This window comes from Amphibalanus amphitrite, unplaced genomic scaffold, assembly GCF_019059575.1.
Source record: "Amphibalanus amphitrite isolate SeventyFive unplaced genomic scaffold, NRLGWU_Aamphi_draft 000205F_arrow, whole genome shotgun sequence".
NCBI classification, from domain to species: Eukaryota; Metazoa; Arthropoda; class Thecostraca; order Balanomorpha; family Balanidae; genus Amphibalanus; species Amphibalanus amphitrite.
Genome location: NW_024881700.1, coordinates 567,051 through 590,389, shown reverse-complemented (window position 1 = coordinate 590,389; position 23,339 = coordinate 567,051). Strand labels below are relative to the sequence as shown.

Below are 23,339 nucleotides of genomic sequence, written 5' to 3'. Positions count from 1 at the left end.
CGTGTGCGCGCGTGGCGGCCGCCGCGCCGACACCGCCGCCGTGCGGAGAGTGACCGGACACGTCTGTTGTTGCAGACCGAGACGTTCGACTCTGCCTCGTCCGGTAGCGCGTGTCTGACGTTCGAGTCGGCGGCCGACCAGACGTGAGGCGGCCCAACCGCCCCGCCGCCGCCGCCGCCGTCGACCTGTGCAGGTGCCAAGACCGCCACTTCTGCGAGTCGTGTGTGTACATAGGATAATTATATTCTATCGAAAGTGTGTGAGCAAGTGGTGCGCATTGTGTAACAACTTAAGTATACCAAATTTGTTATTGTTATTTTTGAAGAATTCCACAGGGGCGCGTCGTCGCTCCTGGCATCGGTCGCTTGAGCTTACGTTGGAGGCCGGCGGCTGCGAACGCCGGCTGGCGAGCGCGCGTAGGCCTTTCTAAGAGCGCGCGCTCGCTCGCTCGCGCAGTTGTAAGTTGGGTTTGGTGCGCGTGGCGGCGCCCCGGTCGGTCGGGCGGGCGGGCAGTGCCCGGCTCGAGCGCCCAGCGCCGGGCCGCTTCACGTCTCTCCTATTGACCAAGATTAGGACGGGCTGGTACCGTAATCTTTGTGACACGGCGCGGCGCCGCCGCCGCCTTCGCGATCGGAGAGACGGAGCGAGAGAGAGGGTGAGAGCGAGCCGCGCGAGAGCGAGGGAGAGAGGACCGATGTGTATGTACCCGAGCACAAACGCCCGCTGCGATTTAGTACTGTACCTATTTGTTCTGTCACTGAGACCATTTATACCACTGCGTCGCCAACCAGTTAAGATAAACGACTGATTCGAGATGCGAATGTTTGTGTGAGCATGAGGAGGATGAGAATGTGCGGAGATGAAGCTGGTTCATACGGTGCAGCAGCGAAGGACGGGATGCGGCCTCCAGGCCGACGCGTAGAGCGGCCGCTACGAACCCCAGGCATTTCCACATTCCTCGTATATTTGTGTGGCGTCTTGAGCCAACAAAAACATTGTACACAGCAGTTGGCGCAGGCGGCTGCGCGGTGGTGTCGCGACGATCGCCCCCCCCCCCCCTCGCCCCTCCCGTCCCGCCCCCGCCCCGGCCGGATTGAAGCAGCCGCTCTCCGGCGTGCGGGCACGCTCGCCGCCACCAGCGCGGCTTGGCACACTGTAACGCCCCACAGTAGGTCGACACCGGGCACCAGGGAGGCAGCTGACACTGCGCTGGGCCCGGCCGTCCAACAGGGACACCACGCCGGCAATTACAGTCGCCGGGAAGTTGTGGCCGCCCCCTGCCAGCGGCCCGTGCCACCCCGTCCCGTTCGTCACCCTGACCCGTCCCGGATCACAGCCTCAGTGCGGCGGCGGCCACCAGGGCCAGGCCGGCGGTCAGGGCGGCGGCGGCGGCAGACGGCACCGCGGCGCCGCCGGTCGGCTGCCCCTGACCGGGCACAGTGCGCTCGCCCCAGGCGTCCCATACACCGCCGGCGTTAATGTACCGCTGCACACACTGTTCAACGACAGACAGGGGACCGGCGCAGTCCAGGATCGCCTTGTGGAAGACGCGCTTGTCAAAAAGTTCTCCGAGCTCGGTTTCGGCCCTGGTACGCAGCTCCTTGAGGCGCAGCTCGCCGATCTTGTAGGCGCATGCCTGGCCGGGCCAGGTGATGTACCGGCGCACCTCGTGCTGCGGAAGAGGGGAGGGGTTAGATGAGGGATAGAGCAGGGAGCGGAGGTCAAACGGTCACAGCCCGGCGGGGAGTCGGACAACCACTCGAGTCACTTCAAGTCCTTAGCCGCAACAGTCTTGCAGACAGCGCACAACGCAAAATCCGCAAGTTTTGCGCGAATATCCCGCACAGCGCGAATAGTTTTGACATAGCCAGTTTGACATAGCGAATAACCCGTATGTCAAACTGGCTACGATATGCGCAGCGGCTAATCATAAGGCAGCCAACACCGAAATCAGGGCAGTCTCAGGTCACGTTGAGGCGTGTTAAAACGGCTGTAACACGTTGAACACAACTGATAAAAATCACTACAGTTCTCGATACCAGCTGGGCCGCACTTCTCGATCACGGTAACCAATTAAGTCGGTGCCAAACCACTGATAAAACAACATCAGGCCAGCCAAGCCGGTCGCTGGCTAACGGGGGAGCAGTTGGCCAGCCGTATCGACACTACATGACAGCAACAGGACGCAGAATCTGGCAGGTTCCCACAGCATACGAGAATGTAGGACAGTATGCGAAATACAGGGGCGAGGCGACGGGGCAGAGTAGGGACTAAAGGAGGGGGAGGGGGGTGGAAGGCGAGAGTGAAACGAATGATAGGCTGGGATCGGCGAGTCCAGAAATGTCTCGGTATGCCACAGACCTCAGGCTACCTCAGTCACAGTATCAGCCAAACCATGAGGACAAACACAGAAGACAGTCAACATCACATACAGACACACTCAGGTCCAGCTACCGTTCGCCAAAGGTGACACACAGGCGGAAAATGACACGACTTGGTACCTTATCCCAGAGCGGTAGACCCGATCAACCACAGTGAACCCACTCACCACCAGCGAGCCCCACCCCTCCCCCACGACCCCTTCACCTCCAGTGATCCCGCTAGAAGACCCTTTCTTACCTCCACCTGTGCGCGCGACGAGGCCGTGTGCTTTAGCATAAACTCGACCGCCTGCTCCTGCGTCCAGTTGAAGGCGTGGATGCCCGTGTCGACCACCAGACGACAGGCACGGAAGATCTCCTGGCTGTACCGGCCATACCTGGGGGAAGAGAGTTGTCAACGCGAAGTTCGGCCAATCGGGAGAGGACAAGTTGAATATTATATATGTACCTACAGCTTACACACAGCACAGCTTACATACAGCTTACACAGATTATGTACTTACACTGAAAACGCACAAAGACGAACATGTGTATTGTGTAAATATGTGATCGTGTTAGTTCGCCTTAAATCTGCCCCACACATCATCCAGCTCGATGGTAAGAATATTCGTTGTCGAAGCATAAGACATAAACCTGGGGATGAGCCCAGTAAGGTCAGCTAATCACTGAAGCTATCCAATCAGATTTCTGAGGCGGTGAGATGCCCGTACAACCAAGGGCAGGACGAAATATATGACACACAACCGAGAGACTCGAGGAAAGTGTAAGACTCTGTCAAACTGAGAAGACAGCACGGCAGACACAGCCAGACAGACACGAATCACAAGGCACACAGACACACAGGCAGGCAGACAGACAGACGGAGACAACCCTGACGCCTGACTGGAGCCGGCGGCACTGACCTGTCGATGGGGTCCTCGTACAGACCCATCTCGTGGCCGAGGAACTCCGAGTACAGGCCCCAGCCTTCCACGATGGCCGAGCTCAACGGGAAGCCCGAGGGAGCCTCGGAGTAGGACGGCCCGTCGCTGCCGGCGCGACGGAAGTCGGGAAGACCTGTGACAAACAGGCACGAGTGTAACAAGTGGTTACACGAGACACGACAAGACACGAGTGTGACAAAAGTGTGTACACTTCTTTGGTCAAAGCTTAGATAATGGGGGTAGCGATGAACGGCCAAGTGTAGGTTGTCTAGACAAAGTGAATGGCACTGTGTGTGCAAGACTTTTTACAACGTAACTTTTCCAGCATATAATTTCTCGTGACGTTTATCCTGACGTTCTAGGCCTGAACACATTTTGAAATTGCACAGTAGGACAATTAAATAGGCGTTTATCGGCTTAATGACATTTTACGAGGTGGGGAGGAGCTCCCCATCTCATAACACGAGACAGAAAGAACCTGCGATACCTTCTTTCTCCACCAGGTAGGAGAAGTAGTAGTGGTGTCCCGGGTTAGCCTCGTGCGCCGACAGTGCTGCCATCTCGTATTTGGCTCTGGAACGTACCGCAGCGGGGCGGGGCGGTCAGCTTATGGAGCTGCTACGCCAGGATGGCGGTATCGAGCGGTGTGTGACGGTGAACGGAGACCGGGCATTTATCGATCGATGGTGGTTAACTGGTGACAGCAGATCTGAGTTCATTGGGATAGATAAGTGAGACGAGAGCTCTAGAGAAGCACATCTCAACGAGGTAAAACATCAAGGATGAGCAAAGAAGATCTTATTAGATCATTTATCGACATTAATAATGCTAGGACGTCGTCGAGAAAGGATAGACTTTTTACGTCGACTATTAGTAATGGAGACATCATTATGATATATCTGGAGACTCACTGTTTGTCGTATTGGTGCTGGTTGATTTTGAACTTGCCCGGTCTGGAGCCGTCAAAGGCCGGTATGTTGTACGAGGCCGAGAGACCGTCCTTCTGATTTTCCGGCAGCACGTCCACACTGGAGATAAAGGCACAACGTCAGCATCAGTAAGACCCCCAGCCGGTGCAAGAAGCATATCGACGAGGTCTGTAATGCACCTCAGAGAAGTTAAAAGTGCAGCGTTGGACCTGTACACAAAACAGAATTTAAGTCGAACGGGTAAGACCAAATCACGATATAAAGAACAGGGTGTGCTTTTAATCTATCCGATAAATACTATCCATATAAACAGGTAAATACCTCAGTTTAAGATATGATGCCCGGCCCTAACTCCCTCCCGATAACTCTCTCAGTGACACCAGCCTATCGACGCTGAGCGAGTGAATTCAGCGCACCACTCACATTACTTCCAGTTTGGGCATCTCGAGGACGACCGTGAGCATCTTGGGCCCGATCCGGTCCCTTATGATGGTGGTGAAGCCGTCAATCAGCTCCTGGGGGCTGTCGTAGTAGTTGGCCGGGTCGGTGCGCAGCTTGTCGGAGAACTGCTGCAGCGTCATGTTCAGACCCAGTTCCTCGACCACCTGGTGAAGGAAACAGACGTCAGACACTACGACTAGGACGGTGTCATGTTCAGACCCAGCTCCTCGACCACCTGAAGAAGGAAGTTGGCTTCAGACACCAGCACAGCGGCGAGCTAAGTTATAAATTTAGGCCTTCGAAAGCAAAAAAAAAAAACAATCAAGAATTAACAAACTTTTTGTTATTCAACCGCAACGGATGTTAATAGACTTTTTTGCATAAACCAATAAAAAAAAATATGACTGACCAAGAGATTTACCTAAATGAAGTAGCAATAGCATGCAAAAAAAAAAATGCCAGCTGCTTTATAGCAAACAGTATTTGCAAACATAGATCCCATTTAGGCCTGTTTTCTATAAAGAGATGTCCATGCATGCAGTTTGCATTGGCCGCCTTATTTCATACCCACCTTGCGCATGTCTGCCTCGATGCGTTCCACCTCATCCAGACCGATCTGGTGGATCTGCTCCGGAGTCAGGTCGGTGGACGTGTGGAAGCGCAGACACTCGGCGTAGTAGTTATCGCCGTTGGGCAGAGAGGTGGCCGCGATCTTCGGACGTGTGTGCGGCAGGTACTCCGTCTCGATGAAGTCGGCTGTAACGGCGGGCACTGGCGTCAGTACTCAGGTATGTACAAACGAACGGGGTAGAAGGTGCTCGGTCTCGATAAAGTCGGCTGGAACGGCGGGCACTGGCGTCAGTACTCGGGTACAAAACGGACAGGGTAGTAGGTACTCTGTCTAGATAAAGTCGGCTGGAACGGGAACAACGGTCAGTAATTCGGCATTACTGAAAAAGAATTACTATTGCTTGAAATCCTGAGGGTAATGCACGAGTATATGCACCATGACCAGCAATGGATACAATAAGCCAATACATAAAGTTTCACCAAAACCGCAATCCTATACTTGTTGTTAATGATATTGAAAATATTTACCATCTTCACCCACTTGCAATGTCAGGAAACAAGGGTGTCCTATAAATTATAATAACCGTTATAATACAAAGTTTTGGTGTGCGGTAGAAGAAAACCAGTAGGTATCAGCTGGGTCCACACCGAATACCGAGCGCTAGGTAAGACCCCACCGGGCAAATACGAAGCCGTCGGCTCACCGAGGTCCTTGTAGGACTGGATGACGTCCTCGCGGATCACCCTGCGCGCCTCCTCCCTGAGCTCCTCCTGGACCTCGGCGCTGATGGACGGCGGCATCTCCAGGAACGGCTCGTAGAAGGGCGACTTCTCCACCGGCATGTCCAGCGCCCGGAACTGCTCCGGCACAGAGTACTGGAACGGCACAGGAAGGCGGTGTCAACTCTCACTCACGATGCATGGACTCAATCCACTGGGGTGGTTATCGTGTCGGTAAATATGATACGGTGATTATTCTGTCAGGCAGAGTGAAGCTCCCACGCGGCAGATGTATTCCACAGGCGATCAGCCACAGTTATTGAGGCCTAATTGTAACGGGTCGGTCGGTCCTAATGATGATGGGGAGTGGGGGGGAGGGGTAGAGTTCAGTGGAAGGGGAGGGAGCGTGAGGGAGAGAGCGCTGCGGCAGACAGGTTTAGGACAGGGATACTGGGGCTGTGCGAATGCCGGTCTTTCCGTCAGTAAAGAGCGACAAAACGGGACAGAAGCAGACGCTTGAACACCTGAACATCGTAAAATTATGGAACATTGATAAAGAACTGACAGTGGCTCTGTGATTCTGGAATTATTAAGATCGCAATTACGCATTCACAACCAGCAAACACCGTTAAAAAGTAGTCGGCCTCAATAAAACGTCTTCCTCCATACCAAGCTTCCGGTATGCCCCGGCTCGAGTCGCCACGCCTGTCGCAGACCGTCCACCCTCACCATGGAGATGTTGTGCAGCGTCCTGGTCTCGTTGATGCCCTTCTCCATCAGTGTCTGGATCTCGCCAGCCTGCTGGGGGAACTTCTGCAGCCTGTGGATGACAGATTGCGGGTACCGGGTCAAGGTGGATTGTCCACTGGAATTAGCACTTAGCAGCACCTACTTAATTACAGAGAGCGAACAATCATATCAAATTTACACGTCGAGGTGAATGTCCAACACGTAACACGCCTCATTAGATCACCGTTTCTTATTCAAAAGTCTCCTTTGGCTTTCAATATGGCAAAGTTGTTGTCAGAAATCTTGTTCAGTGGATTATAAGAAGCAAAGACCCGCCGCACCCACAATGTCTGGCAGTCATTTACCGGGCTATTAGGGTGCGATCCGTAGCATCCATCATCCGTCTCTCTCACCCGGTGATCGGGAAGCGGTAAATGGCGTCTCACCTGGTGATCAGGTTCCGGTAGTCCTGCTCCGTGTTGAACTTCATGTCGCCGATCAGCAGAGCCAGGCTGGTACCGACGCCATCCAGGTAGGACACCGGAAACAGGAACCTGCCGCACGGAGATACCGTGAATGGAGACTCACTAGAGAAACGGTTGAGAATCGTTGCGAGATACAGCGCAGGGAAAGACAAGAGAGACATCAGAAAATAAATGTAGAGAGATACTCGGGTAGAAACGGTGCAGAGAGACAAATGGGGAATGGGGGATAGGGTGTGGGAGGGAAACTGTCTGGAAAAATGAACGGTCACGACACATTACTATGCATGTTCGATCAGCTACTGCCACGCTATTCGGCTTCCGAGTACTCTCTTATTACGTTCAAGTGCATCGGCATCCGGCATCAGTAAAAGCACGGAGAGACTTATGTTCCTTCTTCCCTCTAAGCCCAAACGTCTTACTAAAAAAAAATCGCAACACCGCATATTTTGCTCGTCAGCCGCTACGCTGTAATGTAGGTATTCGCTCATCATTCAGCTATTTCTCCTCGCATGTCGGCCGGGTCACAGCGCCATTAAATCGGGCATTAGCCGCCACCTTCTCCGCCCAAACAAGCCGGCGGCAACTCCGCCTACCACACCGGCCTCAGTGACCCCAGGGTCAGAGGTCGGCGGCCGGTGACCTGACTGACGCCCCGCTCCGCCCCACCCCCGTTCAGCCCCGACAGTGCACCTGTGATATGAAAACTCACCCGACGCCCTATAGAGTTGTGTGTTATATACGGTCACGAACTATCAGCGTACAGTGCTTGAAAAGGGTTATTTAAGCAGGTATCTCAGGCCACTCAACGGTGGACAGGCAGTGCTGATATGAATTATTGGTGGGGCCAGGTGGGCGAAGGCCAGAAAGAGTATACATACTGTATAAAGTCACGTGGTGCATGCAGGTCACCAGGACTACTCGAGGCCTTCAGTGCCGGTAATAGAAAAGTGGTCAGTGTTCGAGATAGTGTGCGTACGTAGGTAACGTCATACCTTATTGGAAAGCGCGCATGAGACATTAAAACCAGGTAAATACCAGTATAACGCCTTTTGGGGCGACTAACGGAGCGAGCGAGAGGGTGGGCCTTGCACGTGCGAAATTTCGAGGGGGTACCTCCAACTGCCTTGTGCACGGCACCCTACTAACCGGTCTCTAGCGATGTGCCAAATTTGAGCACAATCGGCCCAGCCGTTCTCGAGATCTGGAAGCGGCACCCTGCACGTGCGCACGTGCAGAAAGGGTCCCAACTGACTTGTGCACGGCACCCTACTAACTGGTCCCTAACCGTGTACCAAATTTGAGCGCCATCGGTCCAGCCGTTCTTGAGATCTGGAAACGACCCCTGCACGTGCGCACGTGCAGCAGCACCCCAACTCTGGCACATGGATATGCAGTGCCTAGTGGGTGCCTACCTACATGCCAACTTTCAGCGCAATCGGCCAAGTAGTTACCGAGATATTGCAACAATTACAAAACTGACACCTCTTCGTTTTGCACGTGGCACGTGCATAAGGGGTCGCCCACATGCATCGGGAATAGTCCCATACTTGGTAGAAGGAATGAAGCTACCCTACAAAAATTACCGCGTGTAAATCGGTCAAGTGGTTGCTGAGATATAAGCCTCGCAAAAGCGTCCGCACGGCCGGCCGGCCGGCCGGCCGCTCATACTCAGAAATTTCCGTTAATCTAAGGAAAGACTACGCTCGCTTCGCTCGCTCCGTAATCAATGCTTAATATGTCAGGGTTGTTTAACATAGCAAAAGTGAAAAGCTTGAAATTCGATTCTACCATTGGACTGGATACTGGATAGAGCGAATTAAATTTTCGTTCGGGGGAGCTCTGTAAATACAGTGAGCGGAGTGGCTCAGCCCTCTCCAATCAGTCTATCTGTGGGTAGGATCAGGTAGGACCGCCGCCGGCCAGGGCGTGCGTTTATGTGTTGTAGTTTGTACCGAGGCGGACACGCCTGCTACCTGATTACCATTTACTGCACCCACCGTCCGACAGACCTGCCTACCGATCTGAGGCGCATCAGATACCGCCCCAGATAGCCCCGGCTGGTCAGTGCATGATGTGATTGAATTAGCAGTACAGAGATTGGAGCTGATGATATCGTCCATAAAATAATTAGTGTTATACGAATGCAGGCCTTGTATTGCTATATCGCATAGGATTACACCCAAAGTCGAGGATGAGTTCAAATACAAATAGGTAAAACAGCTGGGCAATGAGAAAATAGGTAAGATGATAAAAAGCCAAACCCTCCACGAGCGCGCTTCGACGTCTTACCCCAGGTGGTTGAAGCCCCTGATGTAGGTTTTCAGTCCCTCTCGCAGAATTTCCATGTTGATTTTGTCGGTGAAGCTCTGTGATATGGCCTCGGTGACCTCCAGCTGTTCGAGCAGCTCCTGGCAGCGGTTCCAGCGGTACTCGTTTGACTCCATCGAGTACGAGCTGAGGTTCATGTCGTACTTGTGGATACCCAGCTGTGAGCACAAGCAGGGAGGTCGGGAGTCAGAACATGAGACGAGCTGTGGTCAGTGTCGGATTAGAGTAACGAGCTGTAGGCGCATTCAGGAGGGGAGTGGAGGTCATGGGTCGATGACTGTTGCGCCGCTAATATCCGCGGCTGAGTTCGTTCCAGCTTCCGGGTCCGCGATCTCGGTCCGCGATCTCACACAGCGTTCTGAATAACGTAGTCCTGTATTGCTGATCGGTATCCGGCGGGGGCCGCTGCCCGACTGCTGCACGGCCGCACCGTGCCCACGAGCGCAGCGAGCTCAGCGCCACCTAGTCTACTGCACAAAGTTCAGAGGGCAAAGGGCTACGTCACCACACACTACCCCCCTCAACAGGAATGACAGTCGTGGCGAAGCAGACAACACAAAAACTGGCCGAAATAAGACTAAACATCCGTCTAAAACTATTTCAAAGCAAAGCCAGTCGCTTCGAACACGACTTTGTGTCGCCGTCACATTTCGGCTATGAGGCGACGCGGCTGCTTCCGCTGCCTGACGGAAACACGCTGAGCGATGCCCCCAGTTGCTGATCCAGCTCCTGTTCCTGTCGCCGATGAGGTCACACCGCCACCTCTGCTGACCTGCGCCTCCTCGGCACCAGCGTCGCCGCCTGCAGCTACCTGCGCTTCCTCGGAGCTGCCACCGGTAGCGGTAGCAGGTGCTGTCACAGCATCATTGCCCGTCGCCTCTGGTCCGTCTGTGGCCGGTGACCTGACCGTCGTTTCCGACCCGCCGGTCACACCTGTCCCGACGATGACCCCCGGTCTGATGGTCACCGGTGGTTCGCCAATCCCTGTGGGTGCCACCGGAACCTGTCCAGTACGGTTCGGTGCTGCCACCGTCGGCTGCCGGCTGATTTCCTCCGCGCCATCGGACGCTGCAGCAGCCTGTTGGGTGCCCGCCAGACGCAGCTGGTCGGCGTGCCGCGACCAGATCGCGCTCCCCACGTCCACTTCGAACGACAGCGGGCCCGTCCGGGCGGTGATGACGCCCCGCCGCCACTTGGACGGTCCACCGTAGGCCCGTGTCCAGACGTGGTCTCCGATCGAGAACTGCCTGTTGTGACCTGGCCTACCGGCCTGCCACTGGCGAAGTTTTTCCTCGCGCTGCCGCACATGCACATCCGGCTTTAGGAGGTCCAGGTTGGTTCGCACGTTCCGTCCCAACATCATTTCCGCTGGAGACTTCCCCGTGGTCGCGTGTGGCGCCACCCGGTATGCCAGCAAGAACCGCTGGAGGCGCTGAGAAAGCGTTCCTCCGTCCTTGAGTGCAGCTTTCAAGCCATTCTTTACGGTTTGAACCGCGCGCTCCGCCGCCCCGTTGCTACTTGGATGCCACGGCGCTGTCCTGATGTGCCGAATCCCATTCGAGTTCAGGAACTGGGAGAACGCAGTGGCGGTCAGCTGGGGTCCATTGTCGCTGACCACCTGGACCGGCAATCCAAACCTGGCGAACATTTCGCGCAGAACACGCACAGTGCTTTCCGTGCTGGTCTCACGCATAGGCACTGCCTCCACCCAGCGCGAGTAGCTGTCATACACTATCAGAAAGAAAGAGCCCTGGAAGGGTCCAGCGAAGTCGATGTGAACCCTGAACCAGCAGCTGTCCGTCGGTTCCCAAGGGTGAAGTTCAGCACGCGGTGGTGCCCCGCGCTTTTCCATGCAAGCCGCGCAGTCACGCGCCAGGGCCTCCAGCTCGGCGTCCATGCCCGGCCACCATACGTATCGGCGCGCCACACCTTTCATTTTGGCGCTGCCCAGGTGACCTTGGTGCAGCTCTGCCAGCACCTGTTGCCGAAGGCAGTGGGGAACCACCGTCCTGCCACCCCAGAGCAGACATCCCAGGTCCGTGGAGAGCTCATCCCGCCTCTGACGGAACGGGGCCAGCTCCTGCTCCACCTGTCCGGGCCACCCACTGTGCACGTACGTCAGGACGCGCGACAGTACCCGATCGCGGCGTGTCGCCGCCGCGAGTTGTTTGGCCGTCAGAACCGGAGCTACTCCGTCCATGAACAGCAGATACGAGCCGCCGCTGGTGTCGTCCTCAGCGTCCGCTGGCTCGACCTCTCCGCCTGGCACTGCCATACGAGACAGACTGTCCGCCAGGTGCATGTCTTCTGATGGACGTAGCTCCACATCGTAGGTGAAAGCCGCGAGCTGCAGCGCATACCGCTGGAGCCTGGCCGCAGCCAGCGTTGGCAGCTCACGCTCCGGACTTAAGATGCGCGAGAGCGCCCTGTTGTCCGTAACCAGGGTCCACCTCCGGCCGTAGAGAAACTGACCGAAACGCTTGACGGCGAAAGACACCGCCAGCGCCTCCTTCTCTACCATCGGATACTTCCTTTCCGTTTTTGTGAGTGTCCGAGAGGCGTACATCACCGGACGCTCCAGTCCTTCCTCGTCAGGCTGCAGAAGCACGGCTCCCACGCCGACTTCACTGCTATCTGTGACGAGCTTGAGCGGCGCCTCTGCATCGTACCGCTTTAGGACTGTGTCCCCTGCCAGCAGTTTCCGCACTCTGACCAGTGCGTTTTTGTGCACATTAGTCCATTTCCACGTGGCGCCCTTCTGTAAGAGCTCGTACAGCGGCGCTAGTTCCGTGGAGAGGTTGGGAAGCACCCGCTGGTAGTAGTTGATGCTCCCCAAGATGCTGCGCAGACTTTTCACATCCTTAGGGTCCGGCATGTCGATCACTGCGTCAACTTTCTCCTGTACTGGACGCAGCCCCTGTGCTGAGATGCGCCAGCCGAGGTACTGCACCTCGTCGAGTCCAAGTTGACACTTCTCCCGTTTCAGCTTCACTCCATGAGCTTCCAGCCGAGTTAGCACTTCATCCAAGCGCTCGCACAGGTCCGTCATGTTCGCCGCCGTCACCAGCAGATCGTCTTGATAGGCCACACACCCGTCTATGCCATCCAGGATGTGATCGATTGCGGCCTGAAACACCGAACTGCACGCCGATATGCCGAACGGTAGGGATTTCATCCGATACCGTCCTCGGTGCGTGACGACTGTTGTCATATCCCGCGATTCCTCCGCGAGCTCCAGCTGCAGGAAGGCGTCTTTTAGGTCCAGTTTGCAGAACCGCCGTCCTCGGACGCTCGCAAAGATGTCCTCGGCGGATGGCGTAGGATGCGTCGCCATTTGCAGCTGCGGGTTTACCGTCAGTCGATAATCACCGCACAGACGCACACCGCCATCAGCCCGTGGCACCGTCACCAGTGGTGTTCCCCAGCCGGGCGCGTCGTTTGGACCGACTTTTTCCGCGATCCCGGCCTGCACCCAGCGGTCGAGCTCCTGCTCGACGGCCGGTTTCAGTGCATATGGAGGCGGGCGCACCGGCCGTGACACCGGCCGTGCATCCGGTTTCAGTGTCAGGTGCGCCTTTACTCCACTGATGCGCCCCGGTGTGCCGTCAAACACCGACTTGTGCCTGTTACAGACCGCCTCCAGGTCCGCCGTCCCTCGGTCCGGCGTGACGTCCATCACCGCCGTCTCTCCGCCGCCCACACTTATGTCCAGAGCCCGCAGCCAGTCGCGGCCTAGCAGACGGCGATCGCCAGGCAGGTCCACCACGACCAGTCGCAGTCGATGGTCCCGACCGCGAAACCTTACAGAGACGTCTGCCTCACCCCGGAGAGGGATCCGGTGACCAGTGAATGACGACAGCTGCAGCTGAGTAGGTTTCAGTCGCAGCCGCGGGATGACCGTGTCCCGCCCCACAGCAGTGATAGGGCTGCCGGTGTCCACCACCATTTTGATGGCCACCCCGTTCACCGGTAAAGTCATTTTAACCGCCTCCGTTAGGTTAACAGCGTTTATCTGCCCCAGCCCCCACATGTCCGCCGTGGCAGTCCGCTGTCGGCATTGACTGCGCAGATGTCCGATCTGCTTGCAGCGGTAGCACCGCCGCGTCTCCGGTGCCGGTCTGACCCCGTCGGATCCACGAGTGTCAGATTCCCGGCGCCCCGGCCCCGTCGGCCGCCGTGACGCTGGTGCCGCACGCGCTGACTCATCCGGGCGTCGGCTCTCCTGACAGTCCCGCTGAAAATGTCCCGCCGCACCGCAGCGGTAGCAGCGGACCGTGCGCCGCTGGCGGCTCCGGTTACCGTCAGCCGTGCGCTGTGGCCGGACAGCGTTCAGCTGATCCGGCCCCGAGGTCACCACATCGACCTCTGGCCGCTCGTCCAATGCGGTGGTTGACCGTCCGACGCCGTCCGTGCTCAGAGACGCGTTACGGAACTGCGTCACTAGCATTTGCGTTTGCTCGTATGCACGAGCCGTAGCCTGCAGATCTTGCAGTGAAAAGTTGTCTCCTTTGGTTCCGACCGTCTGCAACAGTCGCTCCTGAATTTGCGGAGTTGCGCCGGCCACGCTCCTGTCCCGGAGCTCACGGTCGAGGTCAGCCGCCGGGAACCCGCACCGCCCAGCCACCGCCCGCAAACGAGCCAGGTACGCGTCGAATGACTCGCCGGCGTACATGCTCGTGCGGTGGAACGTTACACGTTCCGCCATAAGGTTAGACGTCGGCTGCAGATATTGGCGTAGTTTAGCCACAGCGGTGTCGTATTGTGACGTTGCAGCCGTTGCAGCCGGCTCCGGCAGGGTGTCGAACACGTCCTGGATGTCCGGCCCCATTAGATGGAGCAGGACTGCAGTCCGCCGCCGGTCGTCTGTTATGTCCATCGCCTCGGCGTAGAATTCCAGACCCTTCAGCCACCGGCTAAAGTCCATCCCCTTTGCAAAAGGAGCCACGCTCGGCAGTCCGGCCGCCATGTTTGCCACCGCCCCGAGGCTGCACCGGGGTCAGGCACTGCACACTGCACTGACCGCGCTGACTCACCAGTCACGCCACACCGAGCAGAGTCCAAAGTTCAGAGTCCAGCGGCCGCCGTCGCCGCCCGCACCACTGTTCACCCAACACGGAGGTGCAATACAAATGTTCCCAACAACAATACAGCGAAACACAGCGGCAGAGCTTACAGCGTTAATGCACAAAATTATGCAGCAGTATAAAAAAAATACTAAGCACTAAGCAGAACTAAGCACTAAGCAATATCACCCGGCCCGACGCTATCACTTCACCGTGATGTATATCCGCGCCGACCGCCGCGCACTGCACCATCCAGCACGCTAAACGAGTTTGTCCGAGTCCCGACGCTGTCACTTCCCCGTGACGTATATCCGCGTCGGCCACCGGTGCCGCACCACCAGAACGCCAAATCCGTGAGAACGCCACTTTTCCTTCCGAGATCACCACTAAGCGAATCTCATCCTTGTCGCCAAGTTGTTGCGCCGCTAATATCCGCGGCTGAGTTCGTTCCAGCTTCCGGGTCCGCGATCTCGGTCCGCGATCTCACACAGCGTTCTGAATAACGTAGTCCTGTATTGCTGATCGGTATCCGGCGGGGGCCGCTGCCCGACTGCTGCACGGCCGCACCGTGCCCACGAGCGCAGCGAGCTCAGCGCCACCTAGTCTACTGCACAAAGTTCAGAGGGCAAAGGGCTACGTCACCACAATGACTAACTACATGCATAGCAAATGGACACCGGCGAACAGAAAATATATGCAATTATCAATTTATGCGACTGTGAGACTGGGGACACACATAGAGTCGCATACAAACACACATGATCCGGTCGCACATACTGACATGCAGCAGGCAAGTGAGGCGACAGGCATACAGCAGCGGGCCCATAACGCAGCCCAAAGGAAAAATAAGCACACCAATGCTAGACCCACGAGCAAGGACTGTTGTCGAACCAGGCGAGTGGAAGTAAGCAGAGGAGCCCGTTATCTCCTGGCTCTCAACTAGCCACGTTACAGGACGGCGGCCACGGCCAATTGTGATGGCGATCTAGTCACGGGATATGACGATCCTAGCGTGACGTGACGTCACCCCCCCCCCCCCCCAGCAGCCCGGTCTCGCGGCAGAGCGTGACGGGACAAACAGGAATGGGACTCTGCGCACGAATATACCCATTAACCCGCGCCCCGTTGGGCTCTGCCGAGCAACGCGCCCGGTTGGGGGGGGGGGCATTTTGCCCCCCCCCCCCTAAGATCTCGAGAACCACGCAACCTAGCGACAAGCGGCAAACGTTGTTGGATAGCCCTATCGGGGAACTACCTTGTGACCCAATTTTATTGACCTAGGTCAAACCGATGACGTCACAGGTCAGGTCAAAGGTCCAATTTTCACCATTTACAGGCATTTCAAGAAATGCGTTGTAAAATCAAGTAAAATGCATTTCATTGAAAATAATCGATGGGGAAATGTTCTTCAAACACATATTTTGCTATTTGAGGTCACTGATACCAGGTCAGGTCACAGAGGTCAGGTCACTGGGGGGTCACAATATGAAAGTGTCGTGTGATACATGTTTTATGGTCCATTTTACATGACAAATGCGATTATGTGGGTCAGGCAGCCTTTGGGGCCAGCTTAGGTCACGTTTTGGTCAAGGTCAGGTCAAGGTCAGGTCAAGGTCAGGTCAAATTAGATCAAATTTCAAAGTTGATATTTTTGCATAAAATGGGTATCGAATCGATGCAGCTCGTCACGAGGAGTTCAATGGTGGTCTTTGTTTTGCCGTACGGGGTCTAGAATCGCTAAAAATTGAGTTCAAAAATTTGACGTCATCATTTTTTAATAGTTTTTTCGCTATAACTTGGCCAAAAAACGAGATATCGATCTGAAATTTGGTATGTATATAGAAGAGCACAGGGACTATCACATATATTCCGGTTTTTTTCGAAATTCGGAAATTTTTTTGATTTTTTTTTAGTTTTTTCTTTAAAAATATCAATTTTTTGAATTTTTTTGGGTCAAAAACCCAAAATTTTGAAAATCCGAGATAGAAGTTTTGTAGCGCCGCTTTTTGTCTACTAGACCATATATAGAACTTTGAAATTGCTTGATAACTGTAGATTTGGTGAGCGTTTCAAGATTGCATGTTTTTTGCTCATTTTTGCTCGAACATGACCTCAGTTTGACCTCAATAACTCCTGACCTAAGGTGACCTAAGACTTGAAATTTGGTGTGAAGGTGTCAAATTGATGCCCGGGAAGGTACTGAAAATTTGGCGCCACGTTTTCTTGCTATTCAGGAAAAAACACAGGGGGGGGGCCAAAATGTCCCACCCCCAACGGGGCGAGGGCTAAGACGAGCCTGGAACTCTGTGCACGGATATATCCTTCGAAGACAAACCAATGCACTGCGGCCGTTCTCACGACTCGTCCCGTGGGCTGTGGCATTCACTTAAACGCAGCCCGCCATAATTTCAAAGGTTCACGGTCATGGTCACGCGATGGAAATACATGCGATCAAAATTATTTTACTATTGCATGCAATAGCCAGGTCGCTGGCGGGATAACTGCAGCCCATGCACCGCCGCCTGGCTCGTCTATAATAGACCGGTGACGGTCATGGCATGTTGCATCATTGCAAAGATCGCCTCACAGTAATGTGACACATTGAACCACTCCATTGTCATCATCTGACACGGTCGGTCAGGTGACATATCTTCTCTGGCGACTGGCACAGCCACTGACAATTGTGAGCAGTGTTGTCGGATCAAATTAGGACATCGGAAATCTAGTCCGTCGTCCGGGCATCATGGATCGTAAGATGATCGAATTGACGGCTGAAAGGGCTCTGGGTAGTCAGTTCGGTAGTCCCCTACCAGCCGTTCAGGAGCTCGAGGAAACCTGACAACTCGAGAAGCATTCGAAAGAACTCGAGGAGCTCCAGATAAAACATGCCAAGCAGATCACTGGGTAAGAGCCCGATGCTATTTGACGTTTCCATCGTGAGGCATGTAGTAGTTCGCATACGCTGGAACGGCTGAATTCAATCTACATAGGTACGTACTTCACATGGTTGTGTCGTCTGAAGGAACGCTGTGACCGGCCTGTCGAACCAAGATTACTTTACTAATAGCCTCCTGTCGAACCTCCTATATCCTCAACCACTCGATCTCGTGGAGGCGAGCCTCGGCCTATCCGTGGCTAGTAGCTCGGGTAGCAGTGGCTTCGCCGTCACCCGTTCCGCCGGCCAATGCGGCGCGAGTATGACCGATTAGTGTCGAATGCCGTCCGCGGCTCGGCTGACCCCGACCGGCTCGTTTCTAGGTCACTGACACGCAGCTAAACCGTGGGAGAGGGAGAGAGAGAGAGAGAGAGAGAGAGAGAGAGAGAGAGAGAGAGAGAGGGAGAGAGAGGGGAGAGAGGGCCGGACGGAGCGGAGGCGCGAAAGTCCGGATGCTGCCACCACCACCACCGCACCGTCGCCGCCGCCGCCGCCCTTACGAAGAACGATCGGCGAAACCGAGGTTCCCGAAATCAGGGTACCTATATAGACCGTCGAAATCTCGCTATAGGTCGTATCACAGTGTAGGCGAGCCGGTCGAGTGAAGTTAGATCAATGCACACCTCACAACCTTCACAAGCCCGGTGTGATCAGTGGTCGGTCGACTTTAAAAAAAAAATGATAGCAGAATGAGACGACAACCATTCAAATCCCAATTGAGAACTAACAGGTTATCACTTCTCGCACACGCACCGTTCATATAAAGTATCTGCCCAGGCTCCCGAGTCCGAGCACAATATCGTCAGCCCCCCACCAATGCAGCATGCATGCTATGCACGCTGCAGTCCGCAGCCTTACGCCATCTCACAGGGCCGGCACCTGTCTGTCCGGTTCCTCACGAGGTATCCCAGTGGAGCGAGTCCGGCCCGCGAGCCGGCAGTGGGCTGGGCCCGACTCTGGCCGGGCGGTGTGGACGCTGCACCGCCCGCCGGCAGGTTGACCGGTCGTCCCGGGCCCAGGTGCAGTATCGATTCAGTGTGCTCACTGCTCACTGCCGACAGCACAACTCAGCCGGTGCGCACCAACATTCTGTGCAGCGGATAGTCCACGGCGCCGGACGGACCAGCTGGTGCAGAGCGCAGGCCCGCCGCCACTCCCCTGACGCCCCCCCCCCCCCTCGCCGCCGCCGCCGGCCGGTACCTCAACCTTGCGTGGGCGGCGGCACTGGCGACTCGAAGAGTCATGAGCCACTCGCCAGGTCCCACCGACCGGCCGGCTGGGCTCGGTGGCAGTAGACGTGGCGAATTCCCGGAATGGCTGGATCACCGGTCGAATGCGACGCGGTTGAGTAAAGATACCAACTCAGGAAGTGCAGGGTGCAGCACATAACCAGCGGCGGCGGCCTGTGCAGTGGCACGACCTGGCTATAAGGGAAGAGGGAGACCACAGGGAGCGGGCAATATTAGATACCTACATACAGCTGGTCAGGAAGGGGAGTGAGTGGTCACTGGAATGATGGCGGGCGTGGGGTAAAAAAGAAGAAGCTTCATTAAAAAAAAAAACAGACGCTGGACATTTAGGACAAACATGACCCTGAAGTGGGACTTGTTTCGGTACATACACTTTGAATGCAGGCCATCGAAAGCAACAGATCGCCGAATGACGCCGGATCGATTCAACATGGGTCAATACGGCGACATGTTCCAAATATAGATGTCCGTGAAGTTAGCGTCAGCAACAGCAACGAATACAGCGTCGGATTCAGAATCGCTTAAAAAACTCATATTAGGTCAATTGGGGGACGGGGAGCAAGAATATGACCTTTATTTGGCCCTAGCTCTTACCCCTTACCCCTTAATCGGCCCTTAAAGGAAGGGGCGCGTCAAAAGTGCCTCAAGGGTTCGTCTGATCGCCAAAATAAGGGTCGCAATCGATTCCTCGGGTCAATATCTAGCCGCAGCCTCGGGTTTCAGATGTGTGCAACTTACCCCTTACCCCTTAATCGGCCCTTAAAGGAAGGGGCGCGTCAAAAGTGCCTCAAGGGTTCGTCTGATCGCCAAAATAAGGGTCGCAATCGATTCCTCGGGTCAATATCTAGCCGCAGCCTCGGGTTCCAGATGTGTGCAACTTACCCCTTACCCCTTAATCGGCCCTTAAAGGAAGGGGCGCGTCAAAAGTGCCTCAAGGGTTCGTCTGATCGCCAAAATAATGGTCGCAATCGATTCCTCGGGTCAATATCTAGCCGCAGCCTCGGGTTCCAGATGTGTGCAACTTACCCCTTACCCCTTAATCGGCCCTTAAAGGGACACTCCCACCTTAACATTAGTTTTGAGTTGAGATAGCCAAATTGGTGGCCATGGCCTGCAAATACCGGTTTGGGCACTCACAACATCGACAAATGCTTTAATTCGGAGATATGGAATTTCAAACTTGCAGTTTTCGGATTCTAAGGGGCTAGTGCATTGGTATGCCCCCTTAGAATTTGTGACGTCAGCGGAGATCTAACGATTTTTAAATCTTTTACTAAAACGTTTGGTAGCACGCGGTGGTATATGCTGCTTTGCGCGCAACAAATGCCGCACTTTCAAATAAAGTCGCTAGGAACAGCGGAGATCCCAAAAAGTAAACAAAAGTAAAAGTCTAATATCATGAAAACCGGTGAATATTTTTCGATGAAATTTGGTAGATATTCGTTTTCGCTCTTTCTGAACCGAGCGACATCACTTTCGTGCCAATTCATTAACTTTTTTGAAGGTGGGAGGGTCCCTTTAAAGGAAGGGGCGCGTCAAAAGTGCCTCAAGGGTTCGTCTGATCGCCAAAATAATGGTCGCAATCGATTCCTCGGGTCAATATCTAGCCGCAGCCTCGGGTTCCAGATGTGTGCAACTTACCCCTTACCCCTTAATCGGCCCTTAAAGGAAGGGGCGCGTCAAAAGTGCCTCAAGGGTTCGTCTGATCGCCAAAATAAGGGTCGCAATCGATTCCTCGGGTCAATATCTAGCCGCAGTCTCGGGTTCCAGATATGTGCAACTTACCCCTTACCCCTTAATCGGCTCTTAAAGGAAGGGGCGCGTCAAAAGTGCCTCAAGGATTCGTCTGATCGCCAAAATAAGGGTCGCAATCGATTCCTCGGGTCAATATCTAGCCGCAGGCTCGGGTTCCAGATGTGTGCAACTTACCCCTTACCCTTTAATCGGCCCTTAAAGGAAGAGGCGCGTCAAAAGTGCCTCAAGGGTTCGCCTGATCGCCAAAATAAGGGTCGCAATCGATTCCTCGGGTCAATATCTAGCCGCAGCCTCGGGTTCCAGATGTGTGCAACTGACCCCTTACTACTTACCCCAACTTACCCCGGCTAGATATTGACCCGAGGAATCGATTGCGACCCTTATTTTTGCGATCAGACGAATCCTTGAGGCACTTTTGACGCGCACCTTCCTTTAAGGGCCGATTAAGGGGTAAGGGGTAAGTTGCACACATCTGGAACCCAAGGCTGCGGCTAGATATTGACCCGGGGAATCGATTGCGACCCTTATTTTGGCGATCAGACAAACCCTTGAGGCACTTTTGACGCGCCCCTTCCTTTAAGGGCCGATTAAGGGGTAAGGGGTAAGTTGCACACATCTGGAATCCGAGGCTGCGGCTAGATATTGACCCGAGGAATCGATTGCGACCCTTATTTTGGCGATCAGACGAACCCTTGAGGCACTTTTGACGCGCCCCTTCCTTTAAGGGCCGATTAAGGGGTAAGGGGTAAGTTGCACACATCTGGAACCCGAGGCTGCGGCTAGATATTGACCCGAGGAATCGATTGCGACCCTTATTTTGGCGATCAGACGAACCCTTGAGGCACTTTTGACGCGCCCCTTCCTTTAAGGGCCGATTAAGGGGTAAGTGGTAAGTTGCACACATCTGAAACCCGAGGCTGCGGTTAGATATTGACCTGAGGAATCGATTGCGACCCTTATTTTGGCGATCAGACGAACCCTTGAGGCACTTTTGACGCGCCCCTTCCTTTAAGGGCCGATTAAGGGGTAAGGGGTAAGTTGCACACATCTGGAACCCGAGGCTGCGGCTAGATATTGACCTGAGGAATCGATTGCGACCCTTATTTTGGCGATCAGACGAACCCTTGAGGCACTTTTGACGCGCCCCTTCCTTTAAGGGCCGATTAAGGGGTAAGGGGTAAGTTGCACACATCTGGAACCCGAGGCTGCGGCTAGATATTGACCCGAGGAATCGATTGCGACCCTTATTTTGGCGATCAGACGAACCCTTGAGGCACTTTTGACGCGCCCCTTCCTTTAAGGGCCGATTAAGGGGTAAGGGGTAAGTTGCACACATCTGGAACCCGAGGCTGCGCCTAGATATTGACCCGAGGAATCGATTGCGACCCTTATTTTGGCGATCAGACGAACCCTTGAGGCACTTTTGACGCGCCCCTTCCTTTAAGGGCCGATTAAGGGGTAAGGGGTAAGTTGCACACACCTGGAACCCGAGGCTGCGGCTAGATATTGACCCGAGGAATCGATTGCGACCCTTATTTTGGCGATCAGACGAATCCTTGAGGCACTTTTGACGCGCCCCTTCCTTTAAGGGCGGATTAAGGGGTAAGGGGTAAGTTGCACACATCTGGAACCCGAGGCTGCGGCTAGATATTGACCCGGGGAATCGATTGCGACCCTTATTTTGGCGATCAGACGAACCCTTGAGGCACTTTTGACGCGCCCCTTCCTTTAAGGGCCGATTAAAGGGTAAGGGGTAAGTTGCACACATCTGGAATCCGAGGCTGCGGCTAGATATTGACCCGAGGAATCGATTGCAACACTTATTTTGGCGATTAGACGAACCCTTGAGGCACTTTTGACGCGCCCCTTCCTTTAAGGGCCGATTAAGGGGTAAGGGGTAAAATGCACACATCTGGAACCCGAGGCTGCGGCTAGATATTGACCCGAGGAATCGATTGCGACCCTTATTTTGGCGATCAGACGAACCCTTGAGGCACTTTTGACGCGCCCCTTCCTTTAAGGGCCTTTTAAGGGGTAAGGGGTAAGTTGCACACATCCGGAACCCGAGGCTGCGGCTAGATATTGACCCGAGGAATCGATTGCGACCCTTATTTTGGCGATCAGACGAATCCTTGAGGCACTTTTGACGCGCCCCTTCCTTTAAGGGCCGATTAAGGGGTAAGGGGTAAGTTGCACACATCTGGAACCCGAGGCTGCGGCTAGATATTGACCCGAGGAATCGATTGCAACACTTATTTTGGCGATTAGACGAACCCTTGAGGCACTTTTGACGCGCCCCTTCCTTTAAGGGCCGATTAAGGGGTAAGGGGTAAGTTGCACACATCTGGAACCCGAGGCTTCGGCTAGATATTGACCCGAGGAATCGATTGCGACCCTTATTTTGGCGATCAGACGAACCCTTGAGGCACTTTTGACGCGCCCCTTCCTTTAAGGGCCGATTAAGGGGTAAGGGGTAAGTTGCACACATCTGGAACCCGAGGCTGCGGCTAGATATTGACCCGAGGAATCGATTGCGACCCTTATTTTGGCGATCAGACGAATCCTTGAGGCACTTTTGACGCGCCCCTTCCTTTAAGGGCCGATTAAGGGGTAAGGGGTAAGTTGCACACATCTGGAACCCGAGGCTGCGGCTAGATATTGACCCGAGGAATCGATTGCGACCCTTATTTTGGCGATCAGACGAACCCTTGAGGCACTTTTGACGCGCCCCTTCCTTTAAGGGCCGATTAAGGGGTAAGGGGTAAGTTGCACACATCTGGAACCCGAGAATGCGGCTAGATATTGACCCGAGGAATCGATTGCGATCCTT

At 54.8% G+C, this 23,339-nt stretch overlaps 2 protein-coding genes across 20 annotated transcripts in view; one reads left to right on the top strand and one right to left on the bottom strand.

Moving 5' to 3' along the window:
* LOC122385013 (rho guanine nucleotide exchange factor 11-like) overlaps positions 1-815 on the top strand; it is a 146,743-nt gene extending 145,928 nt beyond the window's left edge. For all 19 annotated transcript variants that reach the window (XM_043372943.1, XM_043372936.1, XM_043372940.1 and 16 more), the window contains one exon: positions 76-815. In XM_043372943.1, coding sequence (XP_043228878.1) covers positions 76-147 — 72 coding nt within the window. In that variant the 3' untranslated portion in view covers positions 148-815. The remainder of the gene's footprint in view (positions 1-75) is intronic.
* A 131-nt stretch (positions 816-946) lies between these two features.
* Positions 947-23,339, bottom strand: part of LOC122385015 — a 30,456-nt gene continuing 8,063 nt past the window's right edge. The window contains exons 2-12 of the mRNA XM_043372949.1: positions 9,468-9,664; positions 7,140-7,247; positions 6,694-6,784; positions 5,949-6,120; positions 5,246-5,430; positions 4,657-4,838; positions 4,216-4,332; positions 3,792-3,877; positions 3,284-3,437; positions 2,620-2,758; positions 947-1,672 (exon numbers count right to left, since the gene is read on the bottom strand). Coding sequence (XP_043228884.1) covers positions 1,331-1,672; positions 2,620-2,758; positions 3,284-3,437; positions 3,792-3,877; positions 4,216-4,332; positions 4,657-4,838; positions 5,246-5,430; positions 5,949-6,120; positions 6,694-6,784; positions 7,140-7,247; positions 9,468-9,664 — 1,773 coding nt within the window. The 3' untranslated portion in view covers positions 947-1,330. The remainder of the gene's footprint in view (positions 1,673-2,619; positions 2,759-3,283; positions 3,438-3,791; positions 3,878-4,215; positions 4,333-4,656; positions 4,839-5,245; positions 5,431-5,948; positions 6,121-6,693; positions 6,785-7,139; positions 7,248-9,467; positions 9,665-23,339) is intronic.